Here is a 14,892-nt window from a genome sequence, read left to right on the forward strand (position 1 = left end):
AATGACAATTAACTCAATTTTAATCCCACTTTGTAACACAATAAAATGTGAAGAAATCCAAGGTGGTGAATACTTATGATAGACACTAGATAAATTAAATACTTTTTCAACACGTTTGATTTTCTTAGGACTACAATAAAGTTTAATACCGGAGAGAATGTGTTTGTATGTTGATACAAAATATTTTGTTAGTGTACTCTTTCTTGTGGAACAGGACCTGAAAAGGCATGATCGTCATGATTTCAACCTTTCTGAATAAAAGTCTTGATGCTAAACAGCAGATTGTTGAAAAGAGTTATATTCAGTAACATGCGACAAAACCAAAATGCCAATTTGGATACTGTGGCTCCAGACCTGTTTGACCTCAGCGAGGGATTGACGCTGCTAAAAAAGTAACACTGTGTTTAAAGTTTTGGGCTATTTCTTATCTCACTTATTGATTAGAACAATTAGACTATGAGCTCTCCTATTTCAAAATGTCCCAATTCAAAAACAGTTTCTGCAAGCTGATTATAGTGTTTTACATTTCAATGAGCTTACTCTTGCGGCTTCACGGGGACAGTTGGAGACGGGAAAACTCTGTTTGCCGTCACCCAGAGTGGAAGGTTTGACAGGATCTACAAGGAGAGGATGAAATGTTTCCCTCTGGAGTTTCTTAGGGATGTATGAACTGTGAATTGTAACAGGCATACTGTTGATAAGTGTTACAAACATTTTGACAGGCCTACTGTTGATCGCCAGCCTGTCTCATAAGACTTGCTATGTACAGAATGTCCTGATATAGCTTGTCCATGAGTGAAGAAAGTGCTTGAACCCAAAAGTAATTTTGGGTCAACCATTTAGTTAAGCAACAGAAATAACTTTGTGTGAACTTATAATTAGTGTCCTATCCAAAGCTCCTAGAGTGAAACAAATTGATTAGCTACAGCACTGAGCGAATATTTTATTTCTGTACTAATTAGAGACGTGCTGTGTATATGTAATGTAGGCTATTATATGAGACATACTAATAAAGTGTCCTAAACCCATTATGTATCTTAGCAAACACCATAGACATAATAATAATAACATATTCTGTTTCCATTACTCATTATATTTGTTATGCTCATTAGTCATCCTTTGAAAAAAATGATTTGACGTCACTAAACCAATCACGTGTCAGATTGGACTGATTATAGAATAAGAAAACCCCAAACATTACCAACAACAGTGGACCCCTTGTTTAGGAATGTGCTTTTGTAACCCTTCTATTTCCAAATGTATTAATAAGCCGATGCTGAAACATAATCGTGTAATAAAGAGCTTTTCTCCGCCAAAACCCCTTCTTTCTTGTAACATTGTGCACTACACCAGATAGGAAAGTGGTGCCTGCTTGGTGGTACAGTTTGTGTCAATGCCAGACTCAGTGTTTGCTATTATTTCTGTTAGTGTTTGCTAGTATTTATATTATAGAGATAGATTGATACTATCTTAGTGTATCATGATTGCAAAAGTGAGAATAGTTTACCATATCACAGCTTTCAGCTGGTATGCCTTTATCATTAAGTCCCTGGCTGCTAAGGATGGACAGAAGTTACCACCTGGGATCTTTGAGTATGGTGGACCCTGGAAGTACCTTACTTTCCTCAACCTGGTGAGATTATTTTGAATTTTAATTACAATTGGGGGTTGGATTGTAATGGATTAAAAGGTACTACAAACTCAAATTACAAAAGTTATTCTGAAAAGTTATTCTGAATTGATTTGGGATAGTTGGACAAAATTGGTTATACTGCATGGGTTGTGGTTTGATCAGAACAATAAAACTTAACACAGAGTTTAATGTATCCGGTATAGAGGTTCAAACATGTCAACCTAGTCAGGAAAATCTCCAAGGTCACATGAGGCTACCTGATTTTTGTTGTATGATTTTTTGTCTGTTTATATTAATGATAAATGACAACAAAATGGGAATAACAATAATATGCTATGTATGCAATATTTAAGTTATTGCAGATGGTGTTCTTTGGGATGGCCGTGGTGAATGATCTTCAGACTGGGAAAAACACAGTCAAGGGTCTTAACAAGTGGAAAGACCTCATCTTCTCTGTCCTTGCCTTCCCTGTAGGCATGGTGAGAAGGAGTGATTGAAATATTGTGATTTGATATACCACCAACATAAAATCTCCCACATCAAAGGGAGATAGTATATCTCAAATTAATGGATTTACTGCCATTTTTTATTTCTTTCCTTTTGTCTCTAAAATGTCTTAGTTTGTGGTGCTGCTTTTCTGGGTGATCTTTGCCTACGACAGGCAGCTTGTCTACCCAGAATCCTTAGATGCCTTCTTTCCTCTCTGGATGAATCATGCTATGGTCAGTACATACAAATTACAGACAAATGATTGTGAATGTAGAAGTGGGCTGGAAAGTAAATATAATGATGATAATGTATGAAAATATTATTTGTAGCACACCGTTGTTATGCCTGTCTTACTTGGGGAGATCCTGCTTCAACATCATGTGTACCCAAAGACTAAAAACGGCTTAGCTGCCTTAGGAGTTGTGGGCTTGGCTTACTTGGGCTGGTATGTAAAGATTGTTTATTCATAAGATACAAATGTATGTATTGCTGACCATGTGTTTGTAGCACTAATCCATATTAATTTGAAAATTGAGTTCAAATTCTGATTCAAAATTTAAGCTGCTGACCCATAAAGAGTCAGACATTGTACTTATTGTATGTTGTTTCACTGCACCTCCATTCTCCATTTGTCTTGTTCTGTAGGGTGATATTTATCTACTTGGCGGTAGGTCTTTGGGTGTATCCTCTCCTCGGGCTCCTTAGCACCTCGGGTGTGTTGGGGTTATTCCTCTTAAACATGACAGTGGTGGCAATGATGTATCTGCTAGGACGGACCCTAAACAACTGGGTCTGGGGTGAGTGACCTCAGCAGGCTAGAACCATGACGTCAGAAGCAGAATTACCATGCTAAAGCTATAATAACCTCCCTTATAATAACCTCCCTTTCTCTCTCTTTGTTATTATTTTAGGAAAAGGCAAGACGGTGACTAAAACTAAATGAAACTCTGCTCATTTTCCTCTTTGAATCCATTGGGGCCTGATACACTGTTGTCAAACAGATTTCGCCAACATGCCTCAAGAAATACTGTATGTGAATGAATAGAAATTGCACACAGGGTCTTATGTCACATGTACTGTCCTCTGACAACATAGTTTCTAACAGACATGCTGTTGTTTTTCTTTTTTCAATAAATGTTATCAGCATCACAATTATAAAATTTAACTCACAGTTGAAAAAATTGAAATCCCAGGTAGGCCTACATCAGGTTGATTGGTTATGTCCTTTTCTACCAGGAAGTTATCACAACATTCTCAAAACAATCGTTCTCTACTTACCAAAATTCTCTAACTACAACTTGACCAAATGAGAATATGAGAGTAAACAAGGGGTGATAAAATACCTCACCAATTGTTAGAACTTTTTCTCTTGAGATTGGAATATCGTTGTGTTTTCATAACGTGTGGAAATCATGAAACAGTATGTGAGCTATTAAAGTCTCAAAACCATGGTTGTGTGTACTTTTACCACAACAGGAAATTGGATGTTTGCTTTTATGACCAAACATGTAATTACAAGGCTCAAAAAAGCATGATGTAAATATGATGTAAGTCATGTTCCTTTTGGAGGTATAATTTCATTATTCAATCATTAACAAATAAAATAAAACGGCAGCAAATCACTGCAATGACAAATGTGGGCCAATGAGTGCATCCTCCTTCATTCTCACGTTGTCCGTTAATGTTCTTTGATTTTGGTGGATAGCTTGATCTTGCATAGAAATCAATATTTTCCAGGGTACCAAATGTAAATGTCTTTGTAACTGATTTGTACATTTCCTGGTACTCCCTAAGTGTGCTGATCCTTCAGGAAGTGCCGCCACGCAGGTCCCTGTAGTCCTTGGTATTGAAGATAGTTTGGGTCTGCCTCTACCAATCCAACTGACAGGACTTTGGCCAATAAGTGACAGTCTTGCTCATTTATAACTGCAGAAGAAATAAACGTCAATTGATGATCCAGTATTAAGGAATACAGTATGAACCAGGTTTGGTATCTAAAGTGTATTATCAGAATATACTGTACATAGCCTGCATCACCTCTTCACCTTTTCCTATTGTTTCCTTCTCATGCTGTGGGCCATACGTGGCTCTGTATATTATTTATCCAAATATGAATCTCCGTTGTCAAGAGTGGGAGCCATTTCCAAACATTTGAGCAAGCTAAAACAATACATTCAAGTGTTATATAATCTGATCATTAAAAAAAGCACACCAGGGCCCTTTTAGTCAGTGTTAACCCCAAGTATAAAGGTAAATGGCAATGCACAATACATCGTTTACATATGTTTCAATTGAGCCTCCAATGACTAAAGGATAAAATGTCAAGATAAAAATATTAAGGCCAACATAACATTTGGAGAACACTGTAAAAATGAATATGATAAGGTCGATAATGAAATTCTTAGGAAACATTTGATGTGTATACCCTGAGGGAAGCATTCTATTTTTGAAAAGTTCCAAAACACAAGTAGGGAAAATCAGACTTAGAGGATTCATAGTTTTTGCTGGGCATTAAAGGGGAAGTTCATCCATTTTTCCGTGGCATTATTTTCACTCTTTCTGTGCTTGTAGAGGACACATTTTGCTGCGATATCACTTGCCATTGACTGCAATGCATTATGAAAATGTGTCTAAATCAAATCAAATGGAATTTTATTTGTCACTTGCGTCATAGACAACAGGTGTAGACTAAAGGCTGTTATAAACTTGGTCTAACGACATGTCTGTAGACAATTAGAATGCGACAAGTGTCGCTGGTCAAACTAAGGTTGATGTCCACACCCCCGCGGAAATCTAATTAGCATAATAAAACAATCCCTATAAAAATCTGTCAGTTTAAGCTAGATATATCTGTTTTTTTCAATCCACCGCATCTGCTTATGTAACACTTTCGGTGAAAGTCTTTCATCTATGGTGAAAGGTGACAGAGCTGGAGCGGTGTTTGTCAGACCATGAGAACGGTTTGGCCTACAAACGGACCCCTCTATAGAAAGATGAGCCTCTCATGAACATGATGGTGTTCTCTGTTTTGCTCTACGATCCCCACAAGCTTCTGAAGTCGATCGATACAGCTGATCCGTCAACTTCTGTCGGTAGCGTCCGAACACCGATACACTAATATGACCCCTCTGTGTAAAGGTGAGACTTGTTTTGCTCTAGGACACCCACAGGCCTCACAAGACTCGTCTAAAGGTCCCCTGGTACCAGTCAAAAACATTTATGGAAGTACAGTGCATTTGGAAAGTATTCAGACACCTTCCCTTTTTACACATTTTGTTATGTTACAGTCTTATTCTAAAATAGATTACAATTATTGTTTTTTTGAATGTATTGAAAATAAAAAAAACAGATACCTTATTTACATAAGTATTCAGACTCTTTGCTATGAGAATCCATTGATCCTCCTTGAGATGTTTCTACAACTCGATTGGAGTCCACCTGTGGTAAATTAAATTGATTGGACATTATTTGGAAAGGCACACAACTGTCTATATAAGGTCCCACAGTGCATGTCAGTGAAAAAAACAAGCCATGAGGTCGAAGGAATTGTCCGTAGAGCTCCCAGACAGGATTGTGTCAAGGCACAGTGTCCTCCATCATTGTGGGGGGACTTGGTCAGGGAGGTGGCCAAGAATCCGATGGTCACTCTGACAGACCTCCAGAGTTCTTCTGTGGAGATGGAAGAACCTTCCAGAAGGACAACCATCTCTTCAGCACTCCACCAATCAGGCCTTTATGGTAGAGTGGCCAGACGGAAGCCACTTTTCAGTAAAATACATATGACAGCCTGCTTGGAGTTTGCCAAAAGGCACCTAAAGGACTCTCAGACGATGAGAAACCAGATTCCCTGGTCTGATGAAACCAAGATTGAACTCTTCGGCCTGAATGCTAAGCGTCACATCTGGAAGAAACCTGGCACCATTCCTACGGTGAAGCAGGGTGGTGGCAGCATCATGCTGTGGGAAAGCTTTTCAGTGGCAGGGACAGAGAGACTAATCAGGATCGAGGGAAAGATGAACGGAGTAAAGTACTGTAAAATGATGAAAACCTGCTCCAGAGTGCTCAGGACCTCAGGCTGGGGAGAAGGTTCACCTTCCCACAGGACAACGACCCTAATCACACAGCCTAGACAACGGAGAAGTGGCTTCGGGACAAGTCTCTGAACCCGATTGAACATCTCTGGAGACACCTGAAAATAGCTGTGCAGCGATGCTCCCCATCCAACCTGACAGATCTTGAGAGGACTGCAGAGAAGTATGGGAGAAACTCCCCAACTACAGTTGTGCCAAGCTTGTAGCGTCATACCCAAGAAGGCTTGAGGCTGTAATTGCTGCAAAACGTGCTTCAACACAGTAATGAGTAAAGGGTCTGAATAATTATGTAAAATGTGGTATTTGCAAAAAAGAATTAAAACAAGTTATTTCTTTGTCATTATGGTGTGTTATGTGTAGAAATGAGGTGGGGACTACTTAATCAATTTTAGAATAAAAATAAAAATGTAAATTTAGAAAAAGTCCAGGCTCTGGCTATCGACTCCGATTTCGGAGCACTCTCATCTGGCAAAAAAACATTTAATTTGTTGCCAGCAGCACAGTTACAGTCACCAACGCTCTGGATAACATGAAAACTGCCTAACCAGCTCTGCTAGGGCGAGTAAAATTGTCAGTGAGGTGTTCTCTCATTTGTATCTGGAAGTATCTAGCCAGCTAGCCAACGTTAGCCAGTTAGCTTGGGTGCTTGACTGCCATCGTGTGGTCAGAACGCTCGGATCAACCCTACTCCTCGGCCAGAGCGTCCAGTGTGCGCTCTGAACGCTCCGGGAGCGAAACTCTCTGAATTTATGAACGCCCACAAAGTCTCTGCGACTGTCGCGACGTACGTTGTCGTGCTTACTGCCTCAGCTACCAGACCAAATCCTCCAGTGACAAGAAGATGCAGGAGTTCTAAAATGCTCGGATAGAAGTGCCTAGTTTTATTTTGTCACACTGTGGCAGTAAGCTATTTTCTGTAAGCTAAAGTATCTAAAGTTAAGACGTTGTCAGCTATACTATGGTCATTATTTGAACTGGCTAGCCAGCTAGCAACGAACCAAAACATTGTTTCGAAAATTGCTTTTAGTTGCCTGGCTTGCTAGGTTTGCCATTTACTTAATTTATTTTTAAACGAGTGGCTTTATTGGTGTTAAAATAGAGAAAGTATGCTATTTGGAGCACCAGGCTGCTGATATTATGCAGAGGCTGTCGTTTTTCATAACGACAATGACAAGTTTGATGTCTACAATTGTCTACAGACATGTCGTTAGGCGGAGTGTAAACCAGCTTTAACAGTGAAATGCTAACAAGCATGTCCAAAAACGCTGCCAAACGCTCCAAACTAACTCATATTACATCAGAATCCCATTCTGATTGATGTCTCTGCACTACATTTTTTTCCAGATTTTCCACGGTCCCATAAATCCATATTTGTATATTTTCGTTGTTGTAAACAGCATCATTAAAACAAGGATTTCTGGCACAGTGAAACAATAAATTGAGTGCAGATACATAATTCAGAATGGGATTCTGATGGAATATGAGTTCGTGTGGATCTTTTTTAGAGTGATTTCTAATATGCTTTAGACATATTTGCATATTGCATTATAGGCAAAGGCAAGTGATGACTCAGCAGAATGTGACAACTAATTATATCTGTAACGAAACAAAATATCCAAAATGGTTTGGGGGATCAACTACAAGCACAGAAGAGTAAAAATCAATAATTATATTTTTGTTCAGTATATAAATGAATGATATGCACCATTGATTCTTGAAAAATCGAATTTATAAATGCCTCATGAGCTTAGTTCAACTGTCATACCCCATCAGAACCCAAAATATAAGTTTGTTTTACTCCAATGTTTGTGAAGAAAGTGAAAGTAAACACTATACAACCTCAAAACATTGTTAAAACTATGACTTTGATATCATGGATTTTCAGTCCTTGCATCCATAGCTCTGTCTATGGGCTCTATTTTAACACACCTAATGCAATGGTAAATATAAGCGCAGGCGGTAGCGCTATAGGTTCAGGGGTGTGTCAGAAATACTTTTGCCATTTTCACCATATAAACGAGTTGTGGGTGTGTCGAGGCTTGGCCCCTCACTAGCCAATAAAAACGTGCTCCATGATGAAATATGTGGTTGCTTCAAGTTGCGTTTTTACCGTCTTTTATGTATTGCAATGGAATCAACTCCAATTCCAATGTTAGTCCATTATAGTTTGTTAAATGGCTTACAGAAACGAAATAACAAAATGTAGACCTGTCTTTGCTAAATATGTTAACCCATTTGCAGTCCACATTGTTCTCAGTTCTCAGCATGGCTTCAATAGCATTCACACTGACATAGGAGCTAGGCCTACTGTAAATTGCATTATGGATGAGCATGGACATGCCTAACATTGTCAATAAGCAAGATTCAATTCATTATTGATAAGTCCTAGGTTTAACTAGCCATATAAAAATCTGTGGTGGTAGTTTGAGTCTTTTTTAAAGTGCAATACAGATGATTGGTAACGATGACATGAACATTGACATCCATACCAACATTTTACTCCGCTTTTTACCCCGACATAGTGTGAAATACATATATAAACAATAGCTTAAATGTAGGCTAATATTGATGAGTGGCAATGAGAAGATTCTGGATCTACAGTGCTTCAGAAAGTATTCATACCCCTTGATTGACTTATTCCACATGTTATTATGTTACACCCTCAATTCAAAATTGATTTAAAAAAATCTCACTCATCTACAAACAACAACCCCATAATGATAAAGTGAAAACATGGTTTTTAAATTTGTGCACATTTATTGAAAATGAAATACAGAAATCTAATTTACAAAAGCATTTAGATCCCAGCACCTTTGGCAGCGATTACAGCTGTGAGTTGTCTTGGGTATATCTGCATCAGCTTTGCACATCTGGATTTGGGGTTTTTCTTCCTTGAAGATTTTCTCAAACTCTGTTAAAACTTCTTAAGGCTAGGGGGCACTATTTTCACATCCAGATGAAAAGTGTGCCCAAAGTAAACTGCCTGCTACTCAGGCCCAGAAGCTAGGATATGCATGTAATTGGTAGATTTGCATAGAAAACACTCTAAAGCTTCTAAACCTGTTAAAATTATGTCTGTGAATATAACATAACTTATTTGGCAGGCGAAACCCCGAGGACAAACCATCCACTCTCTCAATGGGTTTTCTATGTGGATCTCAAGAGTAATAGATCTAGATTTGGGGTTTTTCTTCCTTGAAGATTTTCTCAAACTCTGTTAAAACTTCTTAAGGCTAGGGGGCACTATTTTCACATCCAGATGAAAAGTGTGCCCAAAGTAAACTGCCTGCTACTCAGGCCCAGAAGCTAGGATATGCATGTAATTGGTAGATTTGCATAGAAAACACTCTAAAGTTTCTAAACCTGTTAAAATTATGTCTGTGAATATAACATAACTTATTTGGCAGGCGAAACCCCGAGGACAAACCATCCACTCTCTCAATGGGTTTTCTATGTGGATCTAGATTTCTAAGGCACTTGCTTGCAGTTCCTATCGCTTCCACTAGACGACAACAGTCTTTAGAAATTGGTTGATGTTTTTCTTTTGAGAAATGAAGAAGTAGGGCTGTTCAGAACAAGGGTCGAGTCTAGTGTACTGTTGTGGTTGGGGCGCACAACCTGAAAGCTTGCTCCACTTTGTTTTCATCAGGTATTGAACACAGTTTATCCCGTCTTAAATTTTATAGATTATTTATGTTTAAAAATACCTAAAGTTGGATTAGGAAAGCTGTTTGAAATGTTTGGATCAAGTTTACAGGTAACTAACTATATTAGATACTTTGTAGTCATTTTGCACAAGTTGGAACCGGTGTTTTTCTGGATCAAATGCGGCACATAAATGGACACTTTGGAGATATAACGACAGAATTTATCGAACGAAAGGACCATTTGTGATGTTTAATGGACATATTGGAGTGCCAACAGAAGAAGATCTTGAAATGTAAGGCATGAATTATATCGTTATTTCTGACGTTTGTGTCGCGCCTGGCAGGTTGAAATGTGATTTTCATGTGTTTGTTTGATGGGGTGCTGTCCTCAGATAATAGCATGGTTTTCTTTGGCCGTAAAGCCTTTTTGAAATCTGACACTGTGGCTGGATTAACAAGAAGTTAATCTTTAAACCGATGTATAACACTTGTATGATACATTCATTATTATTATGAGTATTTCTGTTTTTGAATTTGGCGCGCTGCTATTTCACTGGGTGTTGTCAAAACGGGATTGGCGCGCGAAGGGATCACTAAGAAGTTAAATTAGATGGGGATCAGCGGTGAACAGCAGTCTTCAAGTCTTTCCACAGATTTGGGCTTTGGCTGGGTTACCTTAGGACTTTCACATTCTTGTTCTGAAGCCATTCCAGAATTTATTTGGCTGTAAACTAAGGCCGTTGCGGAAACAAAGACTGTTCTGCCGAGTTGTTCTGTGGAGTTATTTGAGGAAGGAAAGAGAGGAAGGCTCCACAACACTCTCTCACGTAATATCTTACCTAGTTATTTTCCGATTATCAAATGTTTTCTTTTTGTAGCTTTGGCAAATATGTGTTTGTTTTCTATACCTGTTCGCTCCTCTCCATGTAGGCTTTACAAACGCTCCCCACCCCTTGGCTGCAACACTTCTAATTTAGTGTACACTTCAGTGCACAACCCATTCCGGTTCTCTGGCAGCGTTTGGAACTGCCGATCTGTGGTCAAGAACGCCAAGTTCATCTCAGCCTATGCTGCCCTTCAGTCCCTTGACTTTTTGGCCCTGACAGTGTTCTCTGGGGTGATCCCCCAGAAAACACTGCTACTCCAGCTGCTATTTCTTCATCTGACTTCATTTTCTCTCATAGTCCAAAAGCATCTGGTTGTCCCAGTGGTGGCACAGGTCTACTCATTTCTCCTAAGTGGAGATTTTCTTTTTTCAGCCTCTCTCACCTGTCCATCTCCGCATTTCAAAGCCATGCTGTCACTTGTCCACTCAAGCTTAACATTATTGTCAACTATCGCCCACCAGGTAACCATGGAGTGTTCCTCAATAAGCTTGACACCTTGATAAGCTTGACACCTTGATAAGCTCATTTCCAGCCAATGGCTCACCGCTCTTCATACTTGGCAATTTCAACCTCCCGACGTCTGCCTTCGATTCATTTCTTTTGAAATCTCTCTTTCTCTACCTTCCCTCTTTTGACCTCACCCTTTCCCGATCCTCTCCAACTCACAAAGCAGGCAATACACTTAAGCTCATCTTTACTACAGGCTGCTCGCCTACTAATCTCACTGCAAGCCCCCTCCAGGTCTCTGATCACCACTTTGTTTCTTTTTCTGTCTCCCTTTCCTTCAACCCAAACCACTAATCCCCTACCCAGATGGTCATGCACCATCACAATCTTCTCTCTCTCTCCTCTTCTATCTTATCATCTCTCCTTTCTGCTAAATTATTCTCCCTCCTGTCTCCTGATTCTGCCTCTTTGACCTTACTCTCCTCCCTTTCCGCATTCCTGTGACTCGCACTGTCCCCTTTCCTTCCGGCCTGGCTCGGCCCTCACCTCCTGCTCTGTATCTGAGTCACTCATTGCAGCTTACAAAACAGGGCTGCAGGCAACTGAGCGAAAATGTAGGAAAACTAAACTTCTGGAGGACCTACCATCTTTTCACTCCCTCCTCTCTACCTTCTCTTCCTCTGTATCTGCTGCTATAACCACTTTCTACCAGAGGTGGGACCAAGTCATTGTTTTACAAGTCACAAGTAAGTCTTGAGTCTTAGAACTCAAGTCCCAAGTCAAGACAGGCAAGTCCGAGTCAAGTCTCAAGTCAAGACCAACAAGTCTCAAGTCAAATGTCAAGTCCTAAACTTTGAGTTTCGAGTCCTAAACAAGTCATAATGTGCTCTTCACCAAATGTAATACCATTTAATATTTTTAACAAGAGTAATAGATAGCATATTACATTTACGTAAATCATGAATGCTTTTCAAAATACAGTATATCTATTACTTTCCAAATAAACTTTATAGTTCCGTGAGAATACATGGGTAGCCATAAGAAAGACCCCCCCCCAATAGCGATCGACTATCGAGGATCACTATGGGGCGCAATCTGGCGAGGTAGGCTTGTACACAATTGCCCAACCTTAACACACAGTAGGCTAACAAATGTCAATGGCTTTAGGAACAGCAGTAACATCAGGCAGGATTTGGGCTACGAACTGCCTAGCCAGTTGTAGCTCAATCTTGGGTGCAATGATCACGTTCCCGCACTGACTGACTGTGTGGAGGCTCATTGATTTAACGTTACGTTAGCCAACATGCTACAGCAGCAAAGTTATGAATGATATAGCTGTTGGCTATATTAGCCACGACGTACCGTTCTTTGTGCAGCTTCAAATGTCGAACAACGTTGGAAGTTGTTGCGCCTCCGTCTGTCACTTTCTTCCCGCATGTTTTGCAAGTTGCAATCCATTTTTTGTTGATACAGCGTAGTCTTTATATCTGAAAATAATAATTTTGGGTATCATCTTTCCAAGGGCTCCATCTGAATTCACTCTTCTGACGTTCCTCTGCACTGCCACGTGCAACTTTTTCTCAGCTGGCACAATTTGATTGGCTGCTGTCCGATTCAAACTGTAATCCGTTAAACGAAGAGTTGATGCGCTGCACACTTTTTTTAATAGCACCATTTTTTTATATTTGGGCTTGGGGAGGGTATCAAGTCAGTTCGAGTCAAAAGGCTCCAAGTCACGAGTCATTGGTGTTAAAGTCAAAGTCGAGTTGCAAGTCATCATATTTGTGACTCGAGTCTGACTCGAGCCCAAGTTATGTGACTCGAGTCCACACCTCTGCTTTCTACCACTTAAAATTTCAGTCAGCCTATTGAGTCCACTGGTCTAACTCACACAGAACTACCCTACGCCTTGACCTCCTGCAACTAGTGAGTTCTGGCCGCCTGCCCGCTCAACCCCATCACATCCTCCCTTCTCCAGACCATCTCTGGAGAACTTATCCCATTCCTCACTTCCCTCATCAACTCATCCCTGACCACTGGCTTCATCTCGTCTGACTTCAAAGTGGCCCGAGTCGCTCCTCTCCTCAAGAAACCAACACTCGACTCATCTGACGTCAAACTATAGACCTGTATCCCTTCTTTCTTTTCTTTCCAAAACACTTCAGTGTGCTGTCTATGATCAACTTTCTCGTTATCTCTCTCTGAACAATCTTCTTGATCCTAACCATCAGGCTTCAAGATGGGTCACTCATCTGAGACTGCTCTTCTCTGTGCCATGGAGGCTCTCCGCACTACCAAAGCTGACTTTCTCTCTTCTGTTCTGACCCTCCTAGACCTCTCTGCTGCCTACGAGACCGTGAACCATCAGATCCTCCTCCCTCTCAGGGCTGGGTGTTTTAGGCTCTGCACACTCTTACATTGCATCCTACATTGCATCCTACCTGGCAGACAGCTCCTAGTTCTAGGCCCTCTTCTCTCTATACACCAAGTCACTCGGCTCCGTCATATCCTCACATGGTCTCTCCTATCATTGCTATGCGGATGGCACTCAACTACTTTTCTCCTTCCCCCCTTCTGACACCCAAGTGGCGACACACATCTCTGCATGCCTGGCAGACATCTCAACTTAGATGTCGGCCCACCACCTCAAGTTCAACCTCGACAAGACAGAGCTGCAGTTCCTCCCGGGGGAAGGCCTTCCCGCTCAAAATCAAATCAAATGTATTTATATAGCCCTTCGTACATGCTGATATCTCAAAGTGCTGTACAGAAACCCAGCCTATAACCCCAAACAGCACCTGCATTAGGTGTAGAAGCACGGTGGCTAGGAAAAACTCCCTAGAAAGGCCACAACCTAGGAAGAAACCTAGAGAGGAACCAGGCTATGTGGGGTGGCCAGTCCTCTTCTGGCCGTGCCGGGTGGAGATTATAACAGAACATGGCCAAGATGTTCAAATGTTCATAAATGACCAGCATGGTCAAATAATAATAATCACAGGCAGAACAGTTGGAACTGGAGCAGCAGCACGGCCAGGTGGACTGGGGACAGCAAGAAGTTGTGTGATCCTTAACAAGACCCTGTCGTTCTCTGCAAACATCAAAGCAGTGACTCACTCCTGCAGGTTCATGCTCTACAACGTCCGTAGAGCACGGCCCTACCTCACACAGGAAGCGGCGCAGGTCCTATTCCAGACACTTGTCCTTTCCCATCTGGACTACAGCAACTCGCTGTTGGCTGGGCTCCCCGCTTGTGCCATCAAACCTCTGCAACTTATCCAGAACGCTACAGCCCGCTATGCTTACACCCCAACCCGAGCACTCCGTTCTGCCACCTCAGGTCTCTTGGCCCTCCCACCCCTACAGGAGGGCAGCTCCCACTCAGTCCAGTCCAAGTTCTTCTCTGTCCTTGCACCCCAATGGTGGAACCAGCTTCCCCTTGAAGCTATAACAGCAAAGTCCCTGCCCATCTTCTGAAAACATCTGAAACCCTTCCTCTTCAAACAGTATCTTATATAATCATCCTCCTCACCTTGAGGAAAACCTTAACCAGCACTTGCACTTGACCCCCCTCTACTGATAGCTACTTTATTTAGGAAAACTGTACTTTCTATGCCTGTGATATGTGGTTGTCATCTTAAGATGAATGCACTAACTGTAAATCGAGCGACTGCTAAATTACTGAAATGTAAATGTAAATC

The 14,892-nt window shown here is 40.9% G+C and overlaps 1 protein-coding gene and 2 pseudogenes across 2 annotated transcripts; all 3 read left to right on the forward strand.

Moving 5' to 3' along the window:
- Positions 1–1,291: 1,291 nt before the first annotated feature.
- Positions 1,292–3,757, forward strand: LOC110526212 (androgen-dependent TFPI-regulating protein). 2 transcript variants are annotated; one of them, XM_021606997.3, is made up of 6 exons: positions 1,292–1,633; positions 1,987–2,112; positions 2,254–2,355; positions 2,452–2,567; positions 2,768–2,919; positions 3,034–3,757. In XM_021606997.3, exons 1-6 carry the CDS (start codon positions 1,481–1,483, stop codon positions 3,063–3,065), a joined length of 681 nt encoding a protein of 226 aa, XP_021462672.3. In that variant the 5' UTR covers positions 1,292–1,480; the 3' UTR covers positions 3,066–3,757. The 2 variants fall into 2 exon arrangements, with proteins under 2 accessions (XP_021462672.3, XP_090092662.1); XM_090236536.1 differs by lacking the exon at positions 3,034–3,757 and having other exon boundaries at positions 1,338–1,633; positions 2,768–2,927.
- A 6,713-nt stretch (positions 3,758–10,470) lies between these two features.
- Positions 10,471–12,082, forward strand: LOC149985609 (uncharacterized; annotated as a pseudogene).
- Positions 12,083–12,221: 139 nt separating this feature from the next.
- Positions 12,222–14,668, forward strand: LOC149985610 (uncharacterized; annotated as a pseudogene).
- The last annotated feature ends 224 nt before the right edge of the window (positions 14,669–14,892 follow it).

Source organism: Oncorhynchus mykiss, chromosome 1 (assembly GCF_057628025.1).
Source record: "Oncorhynchus mykiss isolate SJ-2025 chromosome 1, ASM5762802v1, whole genome shotgun sequence".
Lineage (NCBI taxonomy): Eukaryota > Metazoa > Chordata > Actinopteri > Salmoniformes > Salmonidae > Oncorhynchus > Oncorhynchus mykiss.

Bases quoted from the DNA above. Each gene is read 5' to 3' on its own strand.
- LOC110526212 (XM_021606997.3), top strand. From the start codon at position 1,481: ATGATTGCAAAAGTGAGAATAGTTTACCATATCACAGCTTTCAGCTGG. The intron at 2,568-2,767 runs GTATGTAAAGAT...CTTGTTCTGTAG, and splicing joins GGCTTGGCTTACTTGGGCTG to GGTGATATTTATCTACTTGG. The intron at 2,920-3,033 runs GTGAGTGACCTC...TTATTATTTTAG, and splicing joins CCTAAACAACTGGGTCTGGG to GAAAAGGCAAGACGGTGACT.